General features: G+C 40.0%; 1 protein-coding gene across 1 annotated transcript in view; it reads right to left on the reverse strand.

The window, feature by feature from the left end:
- Positions 1–900: 900 nt before the first annotated feature.
- The window catches only part of tmem145 (transmembrane protein 145), a 38,029-nt gene continuing 17,987 nt past the window's right edge, over positions 901–20,942 (reverse strand). The window contains exons 6-15 of the mRNA XM_028579619.1: positions 14,285–14,369; positions 13,736–13,807; positions 10,223–10,291; positions 9,492–9,572; positions 9,120–9,198; positions 7,652–7,745; positions 5,786–5,958; positions 4,967–5,087; positions 4,385–4,573; positions 901–1,945 (exon numbers count right to left, since the gene is read on the reverse strand). Of these exons, the coding sequence (XP_028435420.1) occupies positions 1,703–1,945; positions 4,385–4,573; positions 4,967–5,087; positions 5,786–5,958; positions 7,652–7,745; positions 9,120–9,198; positions 9,492–9,572; positions 10,223–10,291; positions 13,736–13,807; positions 14,285–14,369 (1,206 nt within the window). The 3' untranslated portion in view covers positions 901–1,702. The remainder of the gene's footprint in view (positions 1,946–4,384; positions 4,574–4,966; positions 5,088–5,785; positions 5,959–7,651; positions 7,746–9,119; positions 9,199–9,491; positions 9,573–10,222; positions 10,292–13,735; positions 13,808–14,284; positions 14,370–20,942) is intronic.

The following is a 20,942-nucleotide window of genomic DNA, read 5'->3' on the forward strand; positions in this document are numbered from 1 at the left end:
AATTCTGTTTCACAGGCTAAGTTACACCTCTGACTACACCCTTACAAGTTAAACACCACAGTCCTAACATCCTACAGTACTCCACTGCAGACAGACTCTCATTGATAAATGTGGACTACAAGCCGAGTATCACCATTTTTACGAATCAAGTACAAAACAGTCAAGATAAAACTGAATTTGTTAGTGTACTTTCACCGACATTTTTTTTCTGAATTGCAGGTAGTGGTGAACTTAGCTTAAGTGACACTCTTACATGACTTGTCAGCTTCAGCAATTCAATGTTAAATTACGTTGACGGATCATGATACCTCCCCTAAAATGTCCGGACAGTCGATGACATTTTCAGACTATTTACAGGTGTATGCATCTGCATCAGGCTTTTTTTTGTCATAGCTCAATGTTAGGGGATCCAAAACTAGGAATATTTGTTTGAACGTTAAAGTGAGATAAAGCCAACAAATACTCATGTTTCAGGTACTAGATTAAGTTACTTACGTATTTGAATAAAGGGCAGCCCCCTGCTCTAAGTGTTGTAGTTGAAAGCCAAGGAGAGAGTAAAGAACATTTGACAAAAGGTGTACTGTAGTATTCCAGTAACTTGAAAATCATCCCTGTCCTTGTGCTGTATTGCATCAGTACATTCACCAACGTCTACATACACAGAAACAAAATTTTTTGAGCCGGCATATTCTGCACTCCAGTGAAAACTCAACTAAAACCGACAGAGTATATTATTGGTTTCATGTTTCAGACAGCGCAAGGTTTTGATTGGAATAACATTTAACTGAATTTATCCAGTTAAAAATATACTAAAGCCTATTGTATGCATTTACAAAACTATAGATTTCAATACACACAATAAGCGAATATTGTATGGTCACGTGGAGTCACATATATCAGTTTTTTGGACGGGGAATACGATACAAACATGCGTGTTTTACGAGTACCTAGAAGTGCCCACAGTAAACGTGACATTTTACATCAACACATCAGTATATCAATCCAGAATAACCAGCTGCAATGAAGGCATATAAGAATATAAAGTAACCCAATAAACTCCATATAATATCTATGCTTTATCAAAATGTGTCAAACATAAAAAAAGTCTTGTTTTTTTTACATGACTTGGATAAATGTAATGGCATGATATTTTTCTGATGGTCACAGCACCAACTGGAATCTAATAATGTGGAAAAAAATATGACAACAAATTTCCTTTTTTGAAATAAAACTATATAGAGTGATAGCTCTCTCCTGTTTTTGCTATTTACAAACTCCTCCAGATACACCATCCTCAATGCCTCATGAATTTTTGAACAGAAGTATTTCAAGAATTTTGTTCATTTCCGCACCGTGCACAGCTATCATCCTATTGCTCTGGCTACATCCACTTTGTCATCTTTCTCCCTGTGTGCCATTTACTGGTCAACATCAAATTTTTATTGCTTTTTTATTCTTTAACAAGTTGAGCACTCCTATCTCTCAGACATTTCCCCCTCACTCTTCCATTCGGTTATTTCCATTCACAGGTGAAAAGGGACCGTTTCACTTTTCTGATGATTTCTCTTATTCGCCCATCCAAACTTGTTTTTGGCCGTCTTTTAACAGTAACACCTTTATTTCCACTCTGACTCTTACTCTACTTTGTATTGTCATTCTGTCTGTTCCTTCAACGCCTTTCCCCCTCTCCCTCTGTACCATCTCATGCCTTCGTTCCAAATCCTCCTCCGCCTCCTCCGCTCTGCATGCTGAAATACTCTGTGAAGGAAGGGAGTCGGGGCGGGAGTGAGGGTGAGCATGTGGCCAGGCGTGGGGGTATCTGAGGCAGAGGTGGGGGCAATATCGCCGTCAAGTCGGCAGCAGTGGTGATGATCTTCTGCTCGCTGTTCCTTGGCACCTCGGGTCCTTTACGGGCCACCGTCTCCTCCACTGTCTTCACCGGGTCCTGGAAGGAAGAAGGTGATGGTTTTACACCTTTGACCTGGTCTGATCCTCTGGATGTAGGATCATGTGTTATGTGGATGCTGCAGACACTATACATCACATTTTTACAGCCTCCTCTAGAGCTCACCGATAGGTCGAGGTGAATTACACATGTACTTTGTTTCCTGACCTCCAATTCAGTTATGTTACTCTCCACAAACTGAAGCTACTCTAGATTAGTTTACTGTATTGGAGAGCCTTTATGTAGGCCTGGGGGATATGGTTGAAATCATTAAATATCAAAGATATTGTTTTATATCAATATGCAAATCACTACATGGCAAATGTATGCAAAGTCTAGGGCTCCAAGTAAGGCCTTTTTCATTATTAATGTAATAACTGTTTGGTCTACAAAACATCAGAAATCAGTAAAAGTTTTAAACTGACATCATCAAATGTCTTGTTTTGTCCGACCAACAGTCCAAAACTCAAACATATTAAATTTAGTATAACGTATGACAAAGAAACGCAGAAAATTCTCTTTAATTTTAAAGCTGGAGCCATAAAATGTTTTGGCATTTTTTTTTGAAAATGATTTTAATGATTAACCAATCATCAAAATACTTTTAGTTGATTCATTTTCTGTTGATCGACTAATTGACCTATTTTTGCAACTCTACAGAAATCACACAGATTTTCAAAGCAATGAACTGTGTTCCACTAATGCATTAAACTGTACGAGACCAACATTTTAGTAAATAGTTTTGTTGGTTTTTAATTACAGTTTGCAAGGAATTATTAATTTGGTCACCAGAAAATGCTACAAATATGAAATTATAGGATCACTTAATTGTGGTATGATTCCTGCTAAAATGTGATAACTGAATTATTGCCCAGCTCATCCTGTCATGTGAACTAAGTATTAGAAACACCATCCTAATGATTTGGATTGTTCTACCCAATCCATATCCCACTTGTCTTTATTGTTATTTGATTCTTTGTTTTCAGTTACAGTACTTAGTATTTCACGTGTTGCAACAGATGTTTTGGATGGATGATTTTATACTAAATCCTATATTTATACTTTAAAAATTTTTTTTCCCATCTTGGGAAAACTAATGGCACATCTGTTTTATCTGTAAACTGTTTTCTAGACAATTTTTAATTTCAATTTCAATTTCTTCAGGCCAAATGCTGCAAAACCAAAAAAGGCTGCATTGCCATGCTGTTTAAATCTACGGAGACAACACTCAGATTTGCTTTTTCACCAAATGACCCTGGTCCAATAGACTCACTGTGTCAATGCAAGTAATCACCTGCAACTACATTTCCTCCACTTAAATAAAGACTGAGGGCATTTTATTTGACAACAAATAGGAGAGATTCTTATGACCCACACTGATACCAGGGTTGAAAATGGTGGTTTTGTTGTACTTCAATTTTTAGCAGCCACACTCTTGCATGGTCTTCCCACTTTCTTCCAATTAGATGTTTGCGGCAAATTAAGCCTCTTTACACTGGCTTCCAGGGAGTCAGACAATTCATTTCTAAGTGGTAGTACTGATTTGTAAAACACATTATGGCGAGGGTTGCTTGTTTTCTCTAATTCACGTTTATTATATTTTGGGCTATTTATTACTGCCATCTAACTTTATTAATTTAAATTATCTTAAAGCTTTGATGCCTTTTTATACAATGAACACTTGAAACTTGGCCTTCCTTGTCATGACTTTGTGTCACTTGGCATGCATTTTCTCTACTTTGGGTTGCTTCCTCTATGGTTGCTCCTTTGTGTTGTATTATTCATACTTGTGTCTGCACATTGTATCAGTGTAGCTGAAGAGTCAGAGCACTTCTGCTGTCACTCATTTCTGTGCAGTATGAAAAAACCACATCCACAAATTTAAAAGTTCCCCAAGCTAGATAATTCATCACGGCAAACATGACGCCTTAATTTGGTCTTGTCAACATTTCTACTTAATCATTATTTCTTTGTGCCCAAGTGTTTTCATATCAGTGCATGTGCTATGTTCACGCTGTGCTTACCGTCATTCACCTGGCGCCCACAGGAAGAGACGGCAGTTTACGCCAAGAAATAATCCTTAAAAAACATTGTTACACTAATGCCTTCTAGTTTGACGCATCTTTGTTAGACGAGACATCAGTTACTTTCAAGCTAGGTTTGACACAGTAATGTTTGCTTTTTAAAAGCATCAAAAAATGAGTACAACTTAGATGAATCTAATTATTTATAGCAAGCACTGCTAAATGCTTGGGAGGTGTTTAAGCTGGATAGAGACACACATTACAAGCTACAATTCTGATTCTGATGCTTGCATTTAAATTGAACCTGTTTCTGTGCCTGTCACTTCACAGAGCTTGCTCTTCTGTGTCTTCTGCTTTAACAAATTTGATCTAAGATATTAAGCATGCATCGAAAAACATGTCAAATTAGACTCACTGATTGGATGGAGAAGAGTTCAGTAAAGTTTGGTTGAGAGTCTCCCAGGAAGGAGCCATTTCCATAGGCATGATGGGGGAAACTCTCTGCCCCCTCGCCTGCTTTCGGACTGGACAGCAGGATCCCAATCTGGGACGTCCGAACATGATATGGGAAGTTCTTATTGGCTGCCGAGGGTCTTGTGATAACCTAAGGGATTAAAAGATGAAAATATATGATGATTTCCGCAGATTTGTACGTATATAATATATGTATAAAGTATATATAGTAGCTAACAGAACATATAAGGTCCAAGTGAGAAGTGGGAAATGCAATGCATGCAGTGAGCAGAAACATAAAAGGGAATTTGTGGGAGCAGTCGGCCCATTAGTAAAGAACAATGTGTTGAAGGTGAGGAAGAGGTAGATAAAGATGTGTGGGGGAGACAATCAGCACAAGGCAGTTATGACTCAAGGATAGTGAATAATATATGACAGACAGAGGCAATAATGACTCTTGAATAATGTGAACTATGTAGAAGTTCAAGGGTGCATGAGCGTGTGTGTGTGTGTGTGTGTGTGTGTGTGTGTGTGGGGTACGAACGAGGAACACGATGTGAGCGTAGAGGTGGATGCCGAGCTGAATGCCGTTGACGATCTTCTCCCGGGCCCAACGAGGAATCCCAAAGTTGGCGATCAAAGCCATAACAGGCACTGCGAAAAACCTGACGAAGAACAGTGAGTAGATTTAGGATAACGAAGAACACATTCAAAGAAAAGATGAGAACTGAGAGGCCGGGAGAGTAGAAGCAGATGTAAAGCATACAGAAAGATGAAGATGGAAGGAGAGGAGAGACGTAGATAATGAGGCGGGAGATTGCGGTAGCAATTAGAGAGAAATACAGAGATAATATTAGTCTTTGTAATCTACACTTCATTTGAAACTTATGCTATTACACCCAGTGAGTGAAGGGCAGAGAAGCAGAGAAGTGTATGCAGAAGAGTTTTTCTCAGGGTTATTTATAAGGAAAAACACTTTCCAGTACAAAGTTTTAAACTATCTAGCACACACATATACATGGTAGCATAAATTATTGTAGATAGAAGAGAGTAAATCACCAGCTGAGTAAATATAGATGTTTTCCTCTAGCAATCATTCACTCAGGTACAATTATCTACAGTGTTATTAGAGCACAGAGGTTGGGCACGCAATGTTGTAGAAGGGTAGTGTTAAATAAACAACTTTTCATTCCTGGGCTGCTAAAGCATCAGCTATCTCATGCACAGTTTTACAGAGCAGCATAAATTATTCAAATTGAAGAGACCTCAAACAGAGAAACGTGTATTTTTCTACTCCTGCAATATCGCTCATGTGCTATTATCTGCAGCAAGGGCAGAGTGGGGGAAGCCGTGCAGGTCTCACCATAGTGTGTACGTGGTGAAGAAAGGGATGTAGAAGGGCTGTTTCTCAGGGTAGTGTTTCAGAGAGACCAGCACGGCGTAGCAGAACCACACGTAGGCCAGCAGCTGCAGGCCCATCAGTCCGTAGCCTGCGGGGCTGTCATAGGCGTACAGCACTTCACCTGGGTCAAAGAACTGACAAGATATGCCAAAATTAAGGTTAAACTTAAAAGTAAAAAATAAGCATTGTTTGGCTTGGCTACACATTGTAGTTGGTGCCCTAATTACTAAGATGGATTGCTTGTGGTTCAGCTGCTGCAATGAAATGCCCGAGCCAAAGCTCAGCTTGTTGCGTTCTGTGTGAGTCTTTGACATTGACACTTCTTCTTCCCAATTGGGTCATCGGCATGTGTTGGTGTGTGTGCGTGTGTGTGTGTGTGTGTGTGTGTGGTGCCTGTGCTTGCAACTGCGGACACCAGATTGCATTTCACATTCCAGTGACTGGATAGCGTTGGCCATACACGGTTACCTCGTGCTACATAATGCATTGGTGTGACGGCTCGGTGTGGAGCTTCTTGGGATCCAACCAGAAAACCCAGGCCTGTCAGATTCCCTGCAGGCCGAGCACCAAGAACACTCTTCAACTCTTTATTTCAGTTCCAATTGTAACCTAGTTTGGTGTATTTTTAGCAGGAGCTCCCCTGAGTTTTGAGCTCTTCAAAAGCAGGGACCATGTAAGAGGGCAGGCACTGCTTCAGATCCACATATTGCAGTGTGTGAGATAGCTATAGGCTCCAGATTTAAATATAGCAAGGATAGTTCCACTGCATTATTCCCACTGGGTCATTCATAGGCTGTATTCAAAGACTGTAATCCACTGTCCCTGAATGTACCATCATGATCGGACTGTGCTGAAGCTTCTGCAGCATGCACAGATGTATGTAACTGTAACACTCCCAAGTGTCTAATTAATTTATAAGCTCATATGCTATAACATCATCGCTGTTAAAAATCTGTTTCCATCTTCACATACAGAGACACGGTATGATTAATGAGAGTGGAGATCTCTCAGTATGCTGATTAGTAAGTCTAACATTCATTGATCTAAGAGTTATAACTCAGGTACAGTAGTGAGTGCAAATATCTTTAGTTGTGCTTTTAGTTGCCTCATTGTTGCTGGATCTTTGAAAGACATCAAGGAATTATTATTTTTTGTTTAAACAATCAACTTGTTGCATATTCATAATTAGCGATGTGTCAATTTAATTAAGTGACTTGACAAAAAAGGCCATTACAGCCCACGTTGATCTGTGTGTTCTACTCTACCATGAGTATTTGTGAGATTATTTAAAAAAAGTCAGAGAGAGCAATTATACGAATATCAAGTCAAAAATCATCACCAGTCATCCTGAGCGTAATTCAGACGCTGCTTTCAAATCACATCAGAAGTGAAGTGTTCAAATGTTTTACGAGCTAGAATCTGAATTTAAAATGAAAAGAACCAAACTGCAGATGATTTTATGAGGGCTGCAGCAAAATATTATTTTCACTGCTGGTTATTTTTCCAATTAATTGATTCATCTTTGTCTATGATGTGTTAGAAAATAGTAAAACAAATGTGGATCTGCAGCTTCTTTCGGTTTTACATTATTGTAAATTTAATATCTTTGGGTTTTCAACTCAGTGTCTTTGGGTTTTGAAGAAACTACCTTAGGCTTTGGGAATTTCTGATTAAAAATAATAAAAATGAAAAATTCATGGATTAGTCAATAATTAAAATAACCTCAGTAGCCCCAATGTTGACTACAGTGCAGTGTGGGTAATGTACTGTGTGTGTGTGTGTGTGTGTGTGTGTGTGTGTGTGTGTGTGTGTGTGTGGGTAGGTTACCTCTGCCTCGTAGATGAAGAGGATGACGTAGGTGATTGTGTAGACTGTCATGTAGATGCTCAGCTTAACTGACCCACTGTGACTGATCCTCGCTCTGACACACATTAACACATACACAAAGAGGGTCAGAGGTCAAACACAAGTTAGCGGAAGATAAGAACACACACTCAACAATACACAGACAGAGGGGGTGATGCATGGAAACACAAACACAAAATCACACATTTCGTTCTTTACACACAGCGCAAAGACAGCTTAGTCTAAAAAGCAGCTATCCAACACCACACAGCACAAAGGACTGGTGTGCTCAGCTCTGAACTTTATAAATATTAAATGGCTGCAGACTCATGGACACGTCAGGCTGTGAAAAAAGCTCTATGTATTCATAAAAGCAGAAATTAAAGCTTATTTATTTGCAGTCAACAAATATAACAAGAATTTTCAAATATAATTTTGCTTGGACTAATTCAGCACCACACACCAGAGACAACACATCAAAGTTGTAGTTAACTTATCAGTTTCTGCAGATAAACAGCCATGGTTTTAGCTTGATGGTGATGCAGTTTTAAGTTTATTCACCAGGGTTTTAGAGGGGTTTAATAAGTCTAAGAGATTTTTCTGAGCCCAGAGGAGGGTGTAATCCTGGAGTCGAAGAAGCCAGCTTAAATCTTGCAAGCTCAGTTTTCGCTACAAGAGTTCCGTCTGGAAAATATCCAGAGATTAAACTGAGCCCGAAGCAAGACCAATCTTCAATCTGTGAGCAGTGGTTTAGATGATGACTCACCATGACTCAAAACTCAAAACCTTGAACTGCCATTTAACTCACATAAACTGAGATAGAAACCAACATCTAGGGATAGGTTGGAAGAAAAGTAACAACGTTTAAGAACAGCTGGCATGTTGGACTGGACATTCAACGTTACACTCATAAATCATCTATTGTGCGGGCTATCTGAAATGATGCCTGTCCCAAGCAAATGTCCACTAAGCCTTGCCAGAAAAGAGTAAGCAAACAAGAAATGTGTCAGCTGGCTTTGCAGAGTAATCCTGCAACAGACACAAAAACAACATGAAGTTCACATCAGAGTAGCATCCATCTGTCAAATTCCTCTGATATATCAGGTGTTTATCCACAACATCACACCCAGCATACTAACTGACTTTTTGACTGACACCTAACGTTGTCATGTCATGGGATACTGTTATGACTGTGACAGTGAGGCCTGAGAGACAGTGGCAGCATAAACACACCTGCACAATGATGATGATGACAGGCTTGCATGAACAAACACACATGGGCTTGAAGAAACACACACACACACACACACACACACACACACACACACACACACACACACACACACACACACACACACACACACACACACACACACACACACACACACACACACACACACACACACACACACACACACACACACACACACACACACACACAGAAACCCACCTGGTGACAGTGAAACCTTTGCCCAACAATATGAGCATCAGAAGGAACACCAAGAAACTGACAGAGAACAGTAATTTCCCTGGAGACGAACAGAGAGAAGGAGTGAGACAAAAAATGAGAAAGAAGACAGAGGGGGTAATTAGGTTGTAGTTTCCGAATCTGTAATATCATAGGGGAAAGATAAAAACCAGGTCGCCACACACATGCAGAATCTTGCACGTTCCTGCCTCTGCCCATCAAACCAGCTATTGCACTTTGCCACCCACACACAAATCACTCATTCATTTCGCTATGGCAGTGTTTTTTACAGTGCAGAGGCAGCATCAGTCAGTCAGTCAGTCAGTCAGTGGCCGATGCAGTAAAAGAACTCACCAAGTATTTTCAGGCTGCCGTTGCCAACTCCATCTCTAGCATACAGGCCCCAGTAGACACAATGGAACAACAGGCTGAGCACTGCCAAGTAGAAAAAAAAAGAAATGTGGAAATAAGAGAAAGGAAGAAGGAGGGAGAAAGGAAAAAGATGTGAGAGCAGGAGATGGGGGTATTGGGAAGAGGGGAAAAGGTAAATAAGAAGGAGATGTCACAAAAAGTAAAGAAAAAAAGGTAAAGAAGACAGGGAGATGATAATGAGGAAAGAGAAAGGGGCAGGGGTAGGAGAAGGGGAGAGAAATGGGGAGTAGAGAAGCGAGACAGAAAAGAAGAGGTATTGATAAAAGGAGATGAAAAAGAGCAGAAGGCTTCAGAGAAGTGGGAGGAGAGAGAGAAAGAAAGAGAATTAAGGGGTGGCAGGAGAATTGAGGAGGGATTTGAAGAGGGGACAAGCAAGCGAGAGAGAAGAAAGCGAGATAAGGGGGGGGAGATGAAAAAGGAGGAGAGGTTGAGGAGGGTCAGGGGGTTGTTCTTCAGTAACAGCATGCTACACTGAACACTGTAGAGTTGCTTGTGGTTTGCAAAAGTTGCTATTCAGAGGCTAATAAGGGCGATAATATCTCAGCTCTTGAAGTGGGGATTAAGGTATAAGATGCTGCAGCCCTGCGAGAGGCTCATTGTCGTATTGCGTGTGTGTGTGTGTGTGTGTGTGTGTTCGGGACAGAAGCTCTCACCCTCCACACCTGCCGCCGTCATAAACATTTTGTAGGTTGTGTGAAGAAGCTGTCTTCCCTTCAGATTGTCTGCAGGGGAGAAAAAAAGAAGATGGAGATGATTGAGGTGTGTGTCTGTGTGAGTGTGTGTGTGTGTGTGTGTGTGTGTGTGTGTGGGGGGGGGGGATAGAGATAAAAAGGATGGAGATATGCTAACAGATGGCGAAGGAGAGCGAGAGAGGTACAGAGAGTGTGAGACAGAGAGAAGAAAAAAAAAAAGAACAAGGAAGCGGGCCAGATAAATGGGGAGGAGCGACCATTACTATGCATCCATCTTGTGTCGCCTGTCTCTAGATGAAACCTTATACATTTTCTCCACTCTCTCTCTCTCTAAGCTGTGTTTGAAAATATTTTTAATGTGTATTTAAGCAGCCAATTGTACTACAAAAACACTCCTGCAAACAAAAGTGGCCCAGAGGAAAATTTACAGGGGGAGGAAGGGTCATAAACTCACAGCTGCCATGTATAACCCCAGGCTTGGCTGGCCAGGGGTCTCATTTATAAAACTGTGCGTAGGATCCTTACTAAAAGTGTACGTACGCCCAAAAGCCCAAAATGGCGTACACCGAAAAAAAAAGTTAGATTTATAAAACCGTGTGTACGCACACCTGTAAGCAATGTTCCCTTTATAAATCACAGATTGGATACGTGTGCATACGTGGATCAGCCTTTTATCCCGCCATGTACACGCCCATTTTTAACCATAAATAGTCAATGCAAAGCACCTCATGAATGCTGATCAGTATGTTAATGACCCTGGCAGTTGTTCTTTCGTTACAACGAATCATGCCGAATCATGACAACTGGCGGAGAAAAAGCAAAAAAAACTTCTCAGACGTTCAGGAATTGCTGCAAATTGAATTATAATTTCTGCCTGTTCTTGCACAGTGTAGGGAACCCTGATTTATAGACTACATATATTAATAATACGTCCAAAACAGCAGGCATTACGGCACTCGGGGACAGCTTCGATATACCAGACGTATATAATAAGATTTATTCTATATAATTTATAGATTTTTAACAGTTTTAAAGACAGATATTTAGTTATTTACACTGTGTTCTCCCGTTATCTAATGCTAGGGTATTTGATGCTATCCTGTATTCCATGCAGTCGGGCCATCTCCTCCTCCTGCGCAATGTGGACAATGTGACGGCGAGACAGCGGCGATTAAATATTAAGAACACATTTTTATTTAAGATTTGAGTTGGAGGTGTTTATGGCACAGTTATCACTCAGTACAAGCGCAAATAACACTGCTGGATTTCATCTTCATGGTAATGTGGATGATATGGAGTGAAAGAATGTACGTGTGGCATCAATACTAGAAAATATTACGAGTAATCTTATTCCCATTTACTCTCTGAAGTCTGACTTCAGTTCACCACCTCACCATCTGCGTCGCCAATTCCTATTTTGTCTCCAAAATGTGCGTACGCATGGTTCAGAGTTTGCGTGGAGGACCGCACATTCTCCCGTCAAGTTTGTTTTTTATAAATCACAACCTTTGCGTGGCGTACGCACATTTTCAGCCTTGTTTTGTGCGTACGCCACGTTTATAAATGAAACCCCAGATGCTGCTGGATCCTTCTGTGACTTTCTCAAAGGTACTCTAATGGTGGCTATCAAAAAACATGTCTCCCAAAAATGAAAACTCTGTCATCTTCAATGTTTTATAACCTTTTAAACCTTTTCCTGTATTTCATAATCTATGGGTACTGTTTTCATTTGGGTAAAAGTAATGAAATAAAAGTCCCTTTAGGCCTGTTTTCTTCTATTTGTACAACGCTCTACATTGTTATGTTTATGTCCTTTGTTTGACTTTAACTTGTGCAAATAAATAAAACTCAAGCCTCCATGTCAATGAATACTCAAAAGAAGCTGGCAAAAGCAATATGCACATGGGGAATGGGGAACATACAGCAGTGCATTCAAAGTCTGTCAATCTGCATGAAATCACAAAAAGATTTCTGCAGAATTCAAAAGCCAAAAGATCTATTTGCACCTCATTACATAGCCTTGCCTAGTTCCTCTGCAGTATGGCAAGCAAAGCAAGAAATAAACTTTGCCTAACCCCCAGTATTTAAAAGGCCCACTTCCATTTCAACATGTTCTCATTTTTGGATACATTTGACTAGAAAACACTTTGATGACACTGAATTAATGTGAAGGATAATCTATGCCAATGTTGGAGCTTAATATACAGATTCCTTCACTTTAAAGTATCAGTTTTTTCATATACCTATTGTGGGATCTAGCCATGCAGATAGTTTGGGTTTTACTAACCCAGATTTAAAAACATTCATGTCTGATATTTCTGCCTTCGCAAAAGTAAAATGAGGATTACTGGAATATAGTTTGTAGTACTTTCAGCATTTAAAAGTACATTAAAAACATTTTATAGCAAAATCTCTTTCCAGAATCAGAATCCTTCAGTGTCCATGTTTCATTACTTCCGCCAAGGAGGTTATGTTTTCGCTTTGTTTGTTTGTCTGTCAGCAGGATGACGGAAAAATTACTGGCCCGATTTTCATAAAATTTGGTGAAAGGGTGTAGCATGGGCCAACGAAGAATTTTCCGAGCAAATTCTTTTTTACGGGCATTAGTAACCAGTGCCGTGGCGTGACTTTTCCACTAGGTGGGGCTACGCCTTTATAGGTAGCTCGGTGTCTTTGTTATGTTACTAGTTGGAAAGGGTTTCTACCAACAACAACAAAAATAGCCCCAATAACAACTATAGACAGCGTGTTCTGTGGACTATCCAGAGTATCTGTTGCGGTTAAATTTTTTATATGGTATACATTTTTAAAGCTGTGAGCACAAAAACAAATTCACTTCCATTCTATTGGGGATATCTCAAAATCCTGGCCAATAAAACTAGCCAAAAAAGGTAGAGAACCACTGTGCCAGTACAACCAGTTGTGTTTTTGTAATTTAAGGAAATTGATCCTTTAACAGTTTGGAAGAAGATATACGGCTGCATAGGAAAACAATACAATACAATACATGACAAAAGCAGGGAATGAGTGACAAGAGTTTTCACTGAGCGTTAAGTCATTCCAGGGGCTCTTGTTCTAAGCTCTTTGGGTTATTTGAGTTGTGACCTTCATGTGACAAACTCGCTTCACTAACCTTAAGGCTACCGCTACCTTCTCCATTCAACCGTTCACCTTTACACGAAAACCAAACCCCACTCTCGCCATCCTCTCTCCTGCTTTCTGTGTTGCTCATGCTCTGTTCTGACAAACTGTCGGCCCCGAGAAAAAAAATAGGCACATGCTCCCCCTTTACTTGTCAGAGGAAACATGAGAACTTACTCTTATGCCATCAAGAAAACATGTCGATTTTATAATAGATCTGATGAAAAGGGCACTTAATGACTGCCGCAGGCTTTGAAAGTCAGAATAAATTGGCTCATTCGTAGAAGAAGAGGGAGGAAGAGAGACACAGTAAGTGGAAAAGACAGTACTTACAGGCAAAGTAGCAGGAGAGGAGGAACACCAAGGAGAAGATGACCAGGAACGTGATGTCCGTCTCCAAGATTCCTGTGAATATGGGTGGAGGAAGTTGAGGAATGAAAGAAAAAAGAATAATTGATGAGAAAGAAAGATTGAACAAAAGACAGAGGAAGATGGAAAGAGGATAAAAGAAGGCACAAGAGGAGGTTCCTGTGAATATTTGGAGAATGGGTGAAGAAGAGAAGGGCAGTAGACGAACAAAATAGTAGAAAAAGGAAAGGATGAAAACCCAGAGAATAATTGATGAGGATGATTAGTTAAAAAACAGAGGGCGGCAAGAGAACATTGGAGATGTAGGAATAATTCATTTAGAAGCTACTTGGGCCTCTTTTTCTTTTCATCCCTTCCTTTCAGTTCATCTATCATCATTAATTCATTCAGCCGTCCCTTCATTATTGTAATTTGTTCAGTTCAGTGTGCTTTATTGGCCATGCTAAGTGGTGTTGGCTTGTGCCATCAGCGATTCCTTCCATAATCTCTCTCTTTCCGTCTAATCACTCTTACCGAACTCATCTGCAGAGAAATGCTGCGTCCAGAAAGACTGGCCATTGGTCAGTTTCATCTCGTACTCCAGCTGCAAGCCATCGCCCTGCAAGAGAGGAGAGAGGAGGCAGGTGAGATAAAAAATGCGTTCAGGCTTTGTGATCTATACAAAATTTACATTAAAGCTTAAAGCTGCAATTCTGTAGGTTGAAATGGCAGTGAGAGGTAGCCACTCTTTAGATATATTCTTAGACATTAATCTTATTTACTTATTATAAATCTGATGATGGAGACCTACAGGACCTTTTGGGAGGAAACAAAGACGTTAGCTGGACTTAAAACCAGCAGTTTACAGTTATAAACTTCATAGTGGTGGATCCCCATGTTGTTTGACGTTCATAGACTATTTACATATGAGTACAATTTCAAAAAACAAATCATTTCTAAGTCCTACTGAAAATAAAATGCATATTTGTGTCTGCTACAGCTCTGTAAATCACATGTGCTATGTTTGTCTTTGAAAAATAAAATCATAAACATGGTTTTCATTTTGTTAGTTCTCTGAAGTTAGCGATTAGTTAATTTTTCACACCCGCGACTAGCTGCCCCATTTACGACTCTTTTGGTTCTGTAGTTTTTAAAGTTGCAATTACACATCCGTCTGCTACTTCAGCAGCACCACGGACAGCGCCATGGATTTATCAATGCACAGCACAGTTAGGCTACTGATATTTGAGCCATGGTCCACGCCAAAGATTCTAACTTGCACAAATCTCAGTCAGATAAAGGATCAATTGTTAGGCAGACTTCACTAACATATTCAACTAAACAACCCCTCTGCCCCTGCACTCTCTCTGCTACTAGGGGATGGAGAGTGAGGATGGCATGTTATCAAGGGGCATGCACTTTGGTCATTTTGCTAACAAGGGGGATGGCATTTCCCCCCCCTCAAACTACTACTGGTTCTTTGTCAAGGTTGATGGTAGAACTTCTGTTGTTGTTTTTTGGTACCAACACAATAGCCGAGACTGGAACCATTACGAAAATGAAACTTGTTTTCATTACCTTACTTTATCTGTAGAGCAAGATAATGGACGTGTTGTTTCCACAAAACCCTGTTTCATTATTTAGCAATACAAGCCAAAGTTCTCAAAAGTTAAATGTTGTCTAAACAAGAACTTAGACGAAGAGAAAAGAAAAGAAAAATTAAACTGTGATTTAAATCAGGAACTATCTATAAGATTTAATAGAATACGAGAATGATTGATACTTGCTGCTATTCAGTTGGTACCAAAAAAGTGTTAACTTATTATTAAAGTTGATGTGATGACTAAGCAAGTAGAAGCCTTGATTGCTCAACATTCAGAAGGATCAGTAATGCAGCCTTTGAGACCATGAAAACAAAAATCTAAACTAACCAAATCAGGGAAATGAAATGAAAACCCAGAAGATGTCGAGTTTCATATTACAATGTCAACACATCACCCTGCTTTCACTTTACACTCAGAAATAAAGCAACATATCCATGAACTGATGAAAAACATCAGACAGTTTTGCTTGATTCATCATTTTCTCCTGCAGTAATTTTCCACTGACATCCATTCTTCACAACAGAATGATGTGTTAGTGAACAGGGCAAAAGAATCGCATGAGATTTTGTTTGATGACGTGGGTTTTAATATAAGATTCCTGCCTACCGCAGCTTTAAGTTTAAAAAACAGAGCCCAGATTTCTTCCAACTTTTCCTGTTTCAAAAGGAGGGAAAACATCCAAATCCTCCTTGGGAAGGGGCACACTGTTGGTTTAGCTGCTCAGTGTAATTGTGTTGTATGGTCCCCCAGTTGCCTGGAAGTGGGATCCCCCAGGTGTGTGGAAAAGTTAGTAGAGAAATAAAAAAGGAATCTAGGCTGCTCTGCCTACTGTGGTGCCAATGAGAGGATGACCCAGATTAACAGGAATGAAGAATTGAGGGATCCAACAATTTCCTCTGCTTTAATGCACAGTATTCTCTCTCTTTTTTTAAAATCATTAATAGTGTGACACATTCAGTTATCAATTATTTGTTAGGCTTATTATGATTAAATGTCAATCAGATATAATTGTTCTACATTGCAATGTTTTGGAGGATCACAAAAAGAGAATATTTGGGTATGTAAACATGCAGGAAAAGAGAAATACCGTGGGCGAAATAAACGCACCTGTGTGTCACACGCTTGTTGGAATGATGTTCATATTTGCCAGTCACACAAATAAAAAGTGTCAAACTAAAAAGTGAATTTGGGGAGGTGAGCAAAAAGTGGGATGGGGAGCAGAGAACAAGAGAGGGGGGGACAGAGAAAGGTTGACAATCAGAGCACAGAGAGCTCATTTCACACACACAAGTTCAAAGCCGATGGAGTTTGCGCTTGTTGCAGTGGAGCAAAGGAAAAGAGAGGGAGGGGGAGAAAAAAAGACTTTGATTTCATTTGGCAGCCTGAGACTCCATCTCACTACCTCTATCAAAAAAGGGCGAGAAGCATGGAGCGTGCACTGCCACAAAATCAATACAGACACAAAGAGCAAGGAGAAAGAGATAAAGAGAGTGATAGATGTAGAGAGGGAGAAGGTTAAAAAAACAGGTAAAGAGAAAGTCTGAATGAAGAGAAAGGAGCAAACGCAAAGAGGGAAAGAGAGTATGCAGGAGCAAAGGAGAGATGAGGGGAAAAGTAGCACTTCACACAGCAGGGATTATCTCTTGGTGGGAGTGACAGGGAGTCAAAGGATGATTTCAGGGTTGCTTGTTGGTTTCAGGGGTAAGAGGCATCCACTTCTGATATACTGTACTGATATTTGACACACTGAATGTTGCTCTAACCCAAACACCTGTGCAGTCTTGTACATCTTGTGCTCCTCTGTGCTGCTGATAACTGCATTTAAAAAGCTTTTGAAAGTGGAGATCTTTTCTCTGGACCAACAATGCATGTGGACTAGAGTGTGGATCAGGCCGCATTTTTCTGTCCGAGCCCGTAACCGAGCCCAGCCCAAGCCCGACAGTCATTAAGATATATATGTATGAGCCCGAAACAGTTAAAATCTCTTTTTTTTCTCATACTAATGACACATGTACGTTTGTTTGTGTGGAGAGCCTGCTTTTATTAAGCAACTGTAGGAAGGCATTCGGAAATGTCAACAGATGAGCGCATCAGCGCACACGGGGCAACAAGCGCACGTTAATAAGCTGTTTAATTTAAAATGTTCAATGCCTTATCGCGCTGATGTGACCGAGCCCGACCCGAACATCATTTCTAAATATCTGTCCGAACCCGGTCCAGCCCGTCAGGTACCGCCAGGTCCCAACGCGTCCCAACGGGCTCGGTTCGGGTATACATCCTCTAATGTGGACAGCCGAACATTATGCCCATGTTGCCATATGTGATTGCTGGGCATGTCATTCCAAAATCATGGGGCATCAAAGAGGTACTCCAGCACTATATTGCACTTCCATAAAGTTAGGGTACTCACAAGAGACAGATTCTAAAAGGAATGGTAAAATATATCCTGACTTTTAGTCCCTTGTATGGTTTTACTGCACCTTCAAAAATACTGTAATTTACATTTTCTGTAATGCAACTTGATGACATCTTTTAATTGGACTCTCCCTGCCTAGCAAACGCAAATGTCTTTCAAACTCCACACTTCTAGATTGAAAAGCAGGCTTTCTCCAAATCAAGGTGCCCCTTTAATATGCTGTTATAACAGCCTCTACTTCTCTGGGAAGGCTTTCCAAAAGTATTTTGGAGCCTTTGCTTAAACTCAGCCAGAAAAGCATTAGCGAGGTTGCTGCACTGGTGTTGTACTATAGGGCATGACTCGGGGTTGGTGCTCAAATTCATCCTGAAATTGTTTGATGGGGTTGAGGTTAGGGCTCTGTGTCAGGGCCAGTCAAGTTCTTTAACAACAAACTCAGAAAACCATTACTTCATGGACTTCACTTTGTGCATGGAGGCATTTGAAACAGGGCCTTCCCCAAACTGTTATAACAAATCTATAGTCATCTATATCATTGTATGCTGTACTGTAGCAATAAGATTTCCCTTAATCAGTTAATTGAGAAAATAATCACCAGATCAATAATAACTGTAGCCTTTAATGAAAACAATTGGTAGTTGCAACCCTAACAAAGTGTATTTTGACATGCAAATAATACTGAATCAAATATGGCACTTTTATTGTTTACAAATCATCAGGTTTGTTTATTTCAAAAAATTAAAAAAGAAAACACTGTCAAATGTTTTTATTGTTTCGTATTTATCAAATTAAAGAAGTGCAATGTTTCAAGGCCAAACTGGTACCCCAAGTGGCACAGAATAATATGTCAAGAATCCTTCGGTAACACTTTTATTGAAGGTATCTACATAAGAGTGACATGACACGTGTTCAAGAGTCATGTCACTCGTATGTAGATACCTTCAAGTAAAGTGTAACCAATCCTTCTGTATATGTGTTTAAAGTCTTTATGAAAGATATATAGTTTACAAAGTTGGGGAGGGGAGTTTAAAGTGGGTTTGCATTAAAATTATTGTACTTGAGGCTTAATACTCTTTTAGCCGAAGCTATATTTTTTAATGAGCACATGCAGTAATTGGAAAAATAACATAAACACTCGCGATAACGTGCAAGATCCCACTCGTTCACTGTGTTACCGTAGAAGCCATAGTAATGCATAGGTACAACTGTTACTACTATTATACACACTTCTTTCAAAAGTTTTTTTTTTTTTTTTTTTTTTTTTTTTTTTTTTTTAAATGGAGTCCGGCGCAGTGCTCACTCCACATAAAACGCTACATTACATCAATTCCAACAAACTTCACGGAGATCAATGAGAGCATAATAGCATTACTGATCTAATTTCACTGAATATTATTCTCTGGTCTAGCTCAGCTAAAAACACAAAAACACCTGATCCGTCAGATACCATTCCCTACCGAGCCTGTTTGCAACTGGTAGGCTACCGAAAACTTAATCATCACTTCACCTAATTGACTTTAGCAGTTTAGATACTTAGTGTATGTCTCTAGATATTTAGAGACAGACACTTGACTGTCCTATTACAGACATGTGAACAAAGCACTGACACTGGTCTCCCAGCTGTGCATTGCTGCAGAATGAAACACGGATGTATGAAACTGCAAATCACATGAATTCTTAGGTCGTTCTGTTTTCATTAGCAGCAATTCTGCTCAGCATAATAAAGCAGTGGTTGATTACAGCCATTCAAATCTTTCCATTTCTCCATTTCTGTTTGAAAGACCACAAGGATAAGTGCCTCATAAAATAACGCTCAGACAATGGTTGCTGGGGTCGATGGCGAGCAATGAAGCCATGTTATTGAGTTGTTCGGTTTTCTGTTCATTTTCAATTAATGGCATAATTAGCTACAACTAACGATTTATATTATTGTAACTCATCTAAACAGTTTCATGAAAGGCAATAACAGAGAAATAAGGGTTGCCTTGTGAAAACTTTGTAGCTGTACTCTACACAAATGTAATTAGTGCTACATACGCAAAGACATCTGCAGGAGAAAAAACAACATTCAAGCCTCCTAATATTAGTGAACTTAGTTTGTTTTGGCAATTTTCTTGTGTGAGAAACCGTCTGACTGCCAGAGGTCCTCTGCACTATAATTTGTGATGACCTGAATTTTATTTATAATGACTGTCTTTTTTCCTTGAAGAAATACTATTAATTTGCAGCCTTGAGGTTTCCTGCTATAATTAAACAAGTGAAATTGCCTGGAAATGTTAAATAACAATCACATTTTACCATTTTGTGCAGGCAGGTACACATCTGTGGATTGAGAGCAGACATCCTATGGTTTTAAAGGGATTATGAGCCGATGTAGATTTAGACCCACTTCAGCACAGGTAAAGACTGAGATGGAAAGTACATGAAAGGAGAGCTGGATAAGAGAGGAGTAGCACCACATGAAAATGAGAGTGCTCAAGAAAATGCATGGAATGAGCAAGAGGCAAAGAAGAAATGAGACCAGTGAGATGGCAAGATGGAGAGGAAAAACACAATTAGAGATAGGGTGACGGAGAGGAGCGGGAGACAGAATAGTAACTGGATATGAAATGGCGTAGAGCGTGTCACAGCTTGGTGACAGAGTTGAAAGCGAGCAGGACGTAGCCAGTGATTGTGACCGACAAAGGAAGAAAGATGGAGCGGTGTGAAAGCGTAAGGAAAGCGAGAAGGCACAAGGCGAGGGGTAAAAATTGGCTGCGGGACGCGGCGTGCATATGTCCTTGGGAGTGGAGACGAGCCTTTACGCTTTAGTCCAACGGCATTAGGCCGCATGTCTATCAGGGGACACTGCCGTGACAATAAACAACACTCTGCAGGAAGCATCCGTTCAAATCATATCCCTCTTCAACCAAAAGCACAAAAACAAACCCCCAAAAAAGGATTTCACACACACACACACACACACACACACACACACACACACACAGGAGTTTTACAAGATAACCCGAAGTGTGACACTGATAGGCAGGCAGACATACAGTGATCCAGAAATATTACTTATTCACCTTTTTCCTTCCCTACTTTCAAAAACATTAAAACACTGCATTAAAAAAAATAACACACACACACACACACACACACACACACACACACACACACACACACACACACA

This window comes from Perca flavescens, chromosome 6 (assembly GCF_004354835.1).
Source record: "Perca flavescens isolate YP-PL-M2 chromosome 6, PFLA_1.0, whole genome shotgun sequence".
NCBI lineage: Eukaryota > Metazoa > Chordata > Actinopteri > Perciformes > Percidae > Perca > Perca flavescens.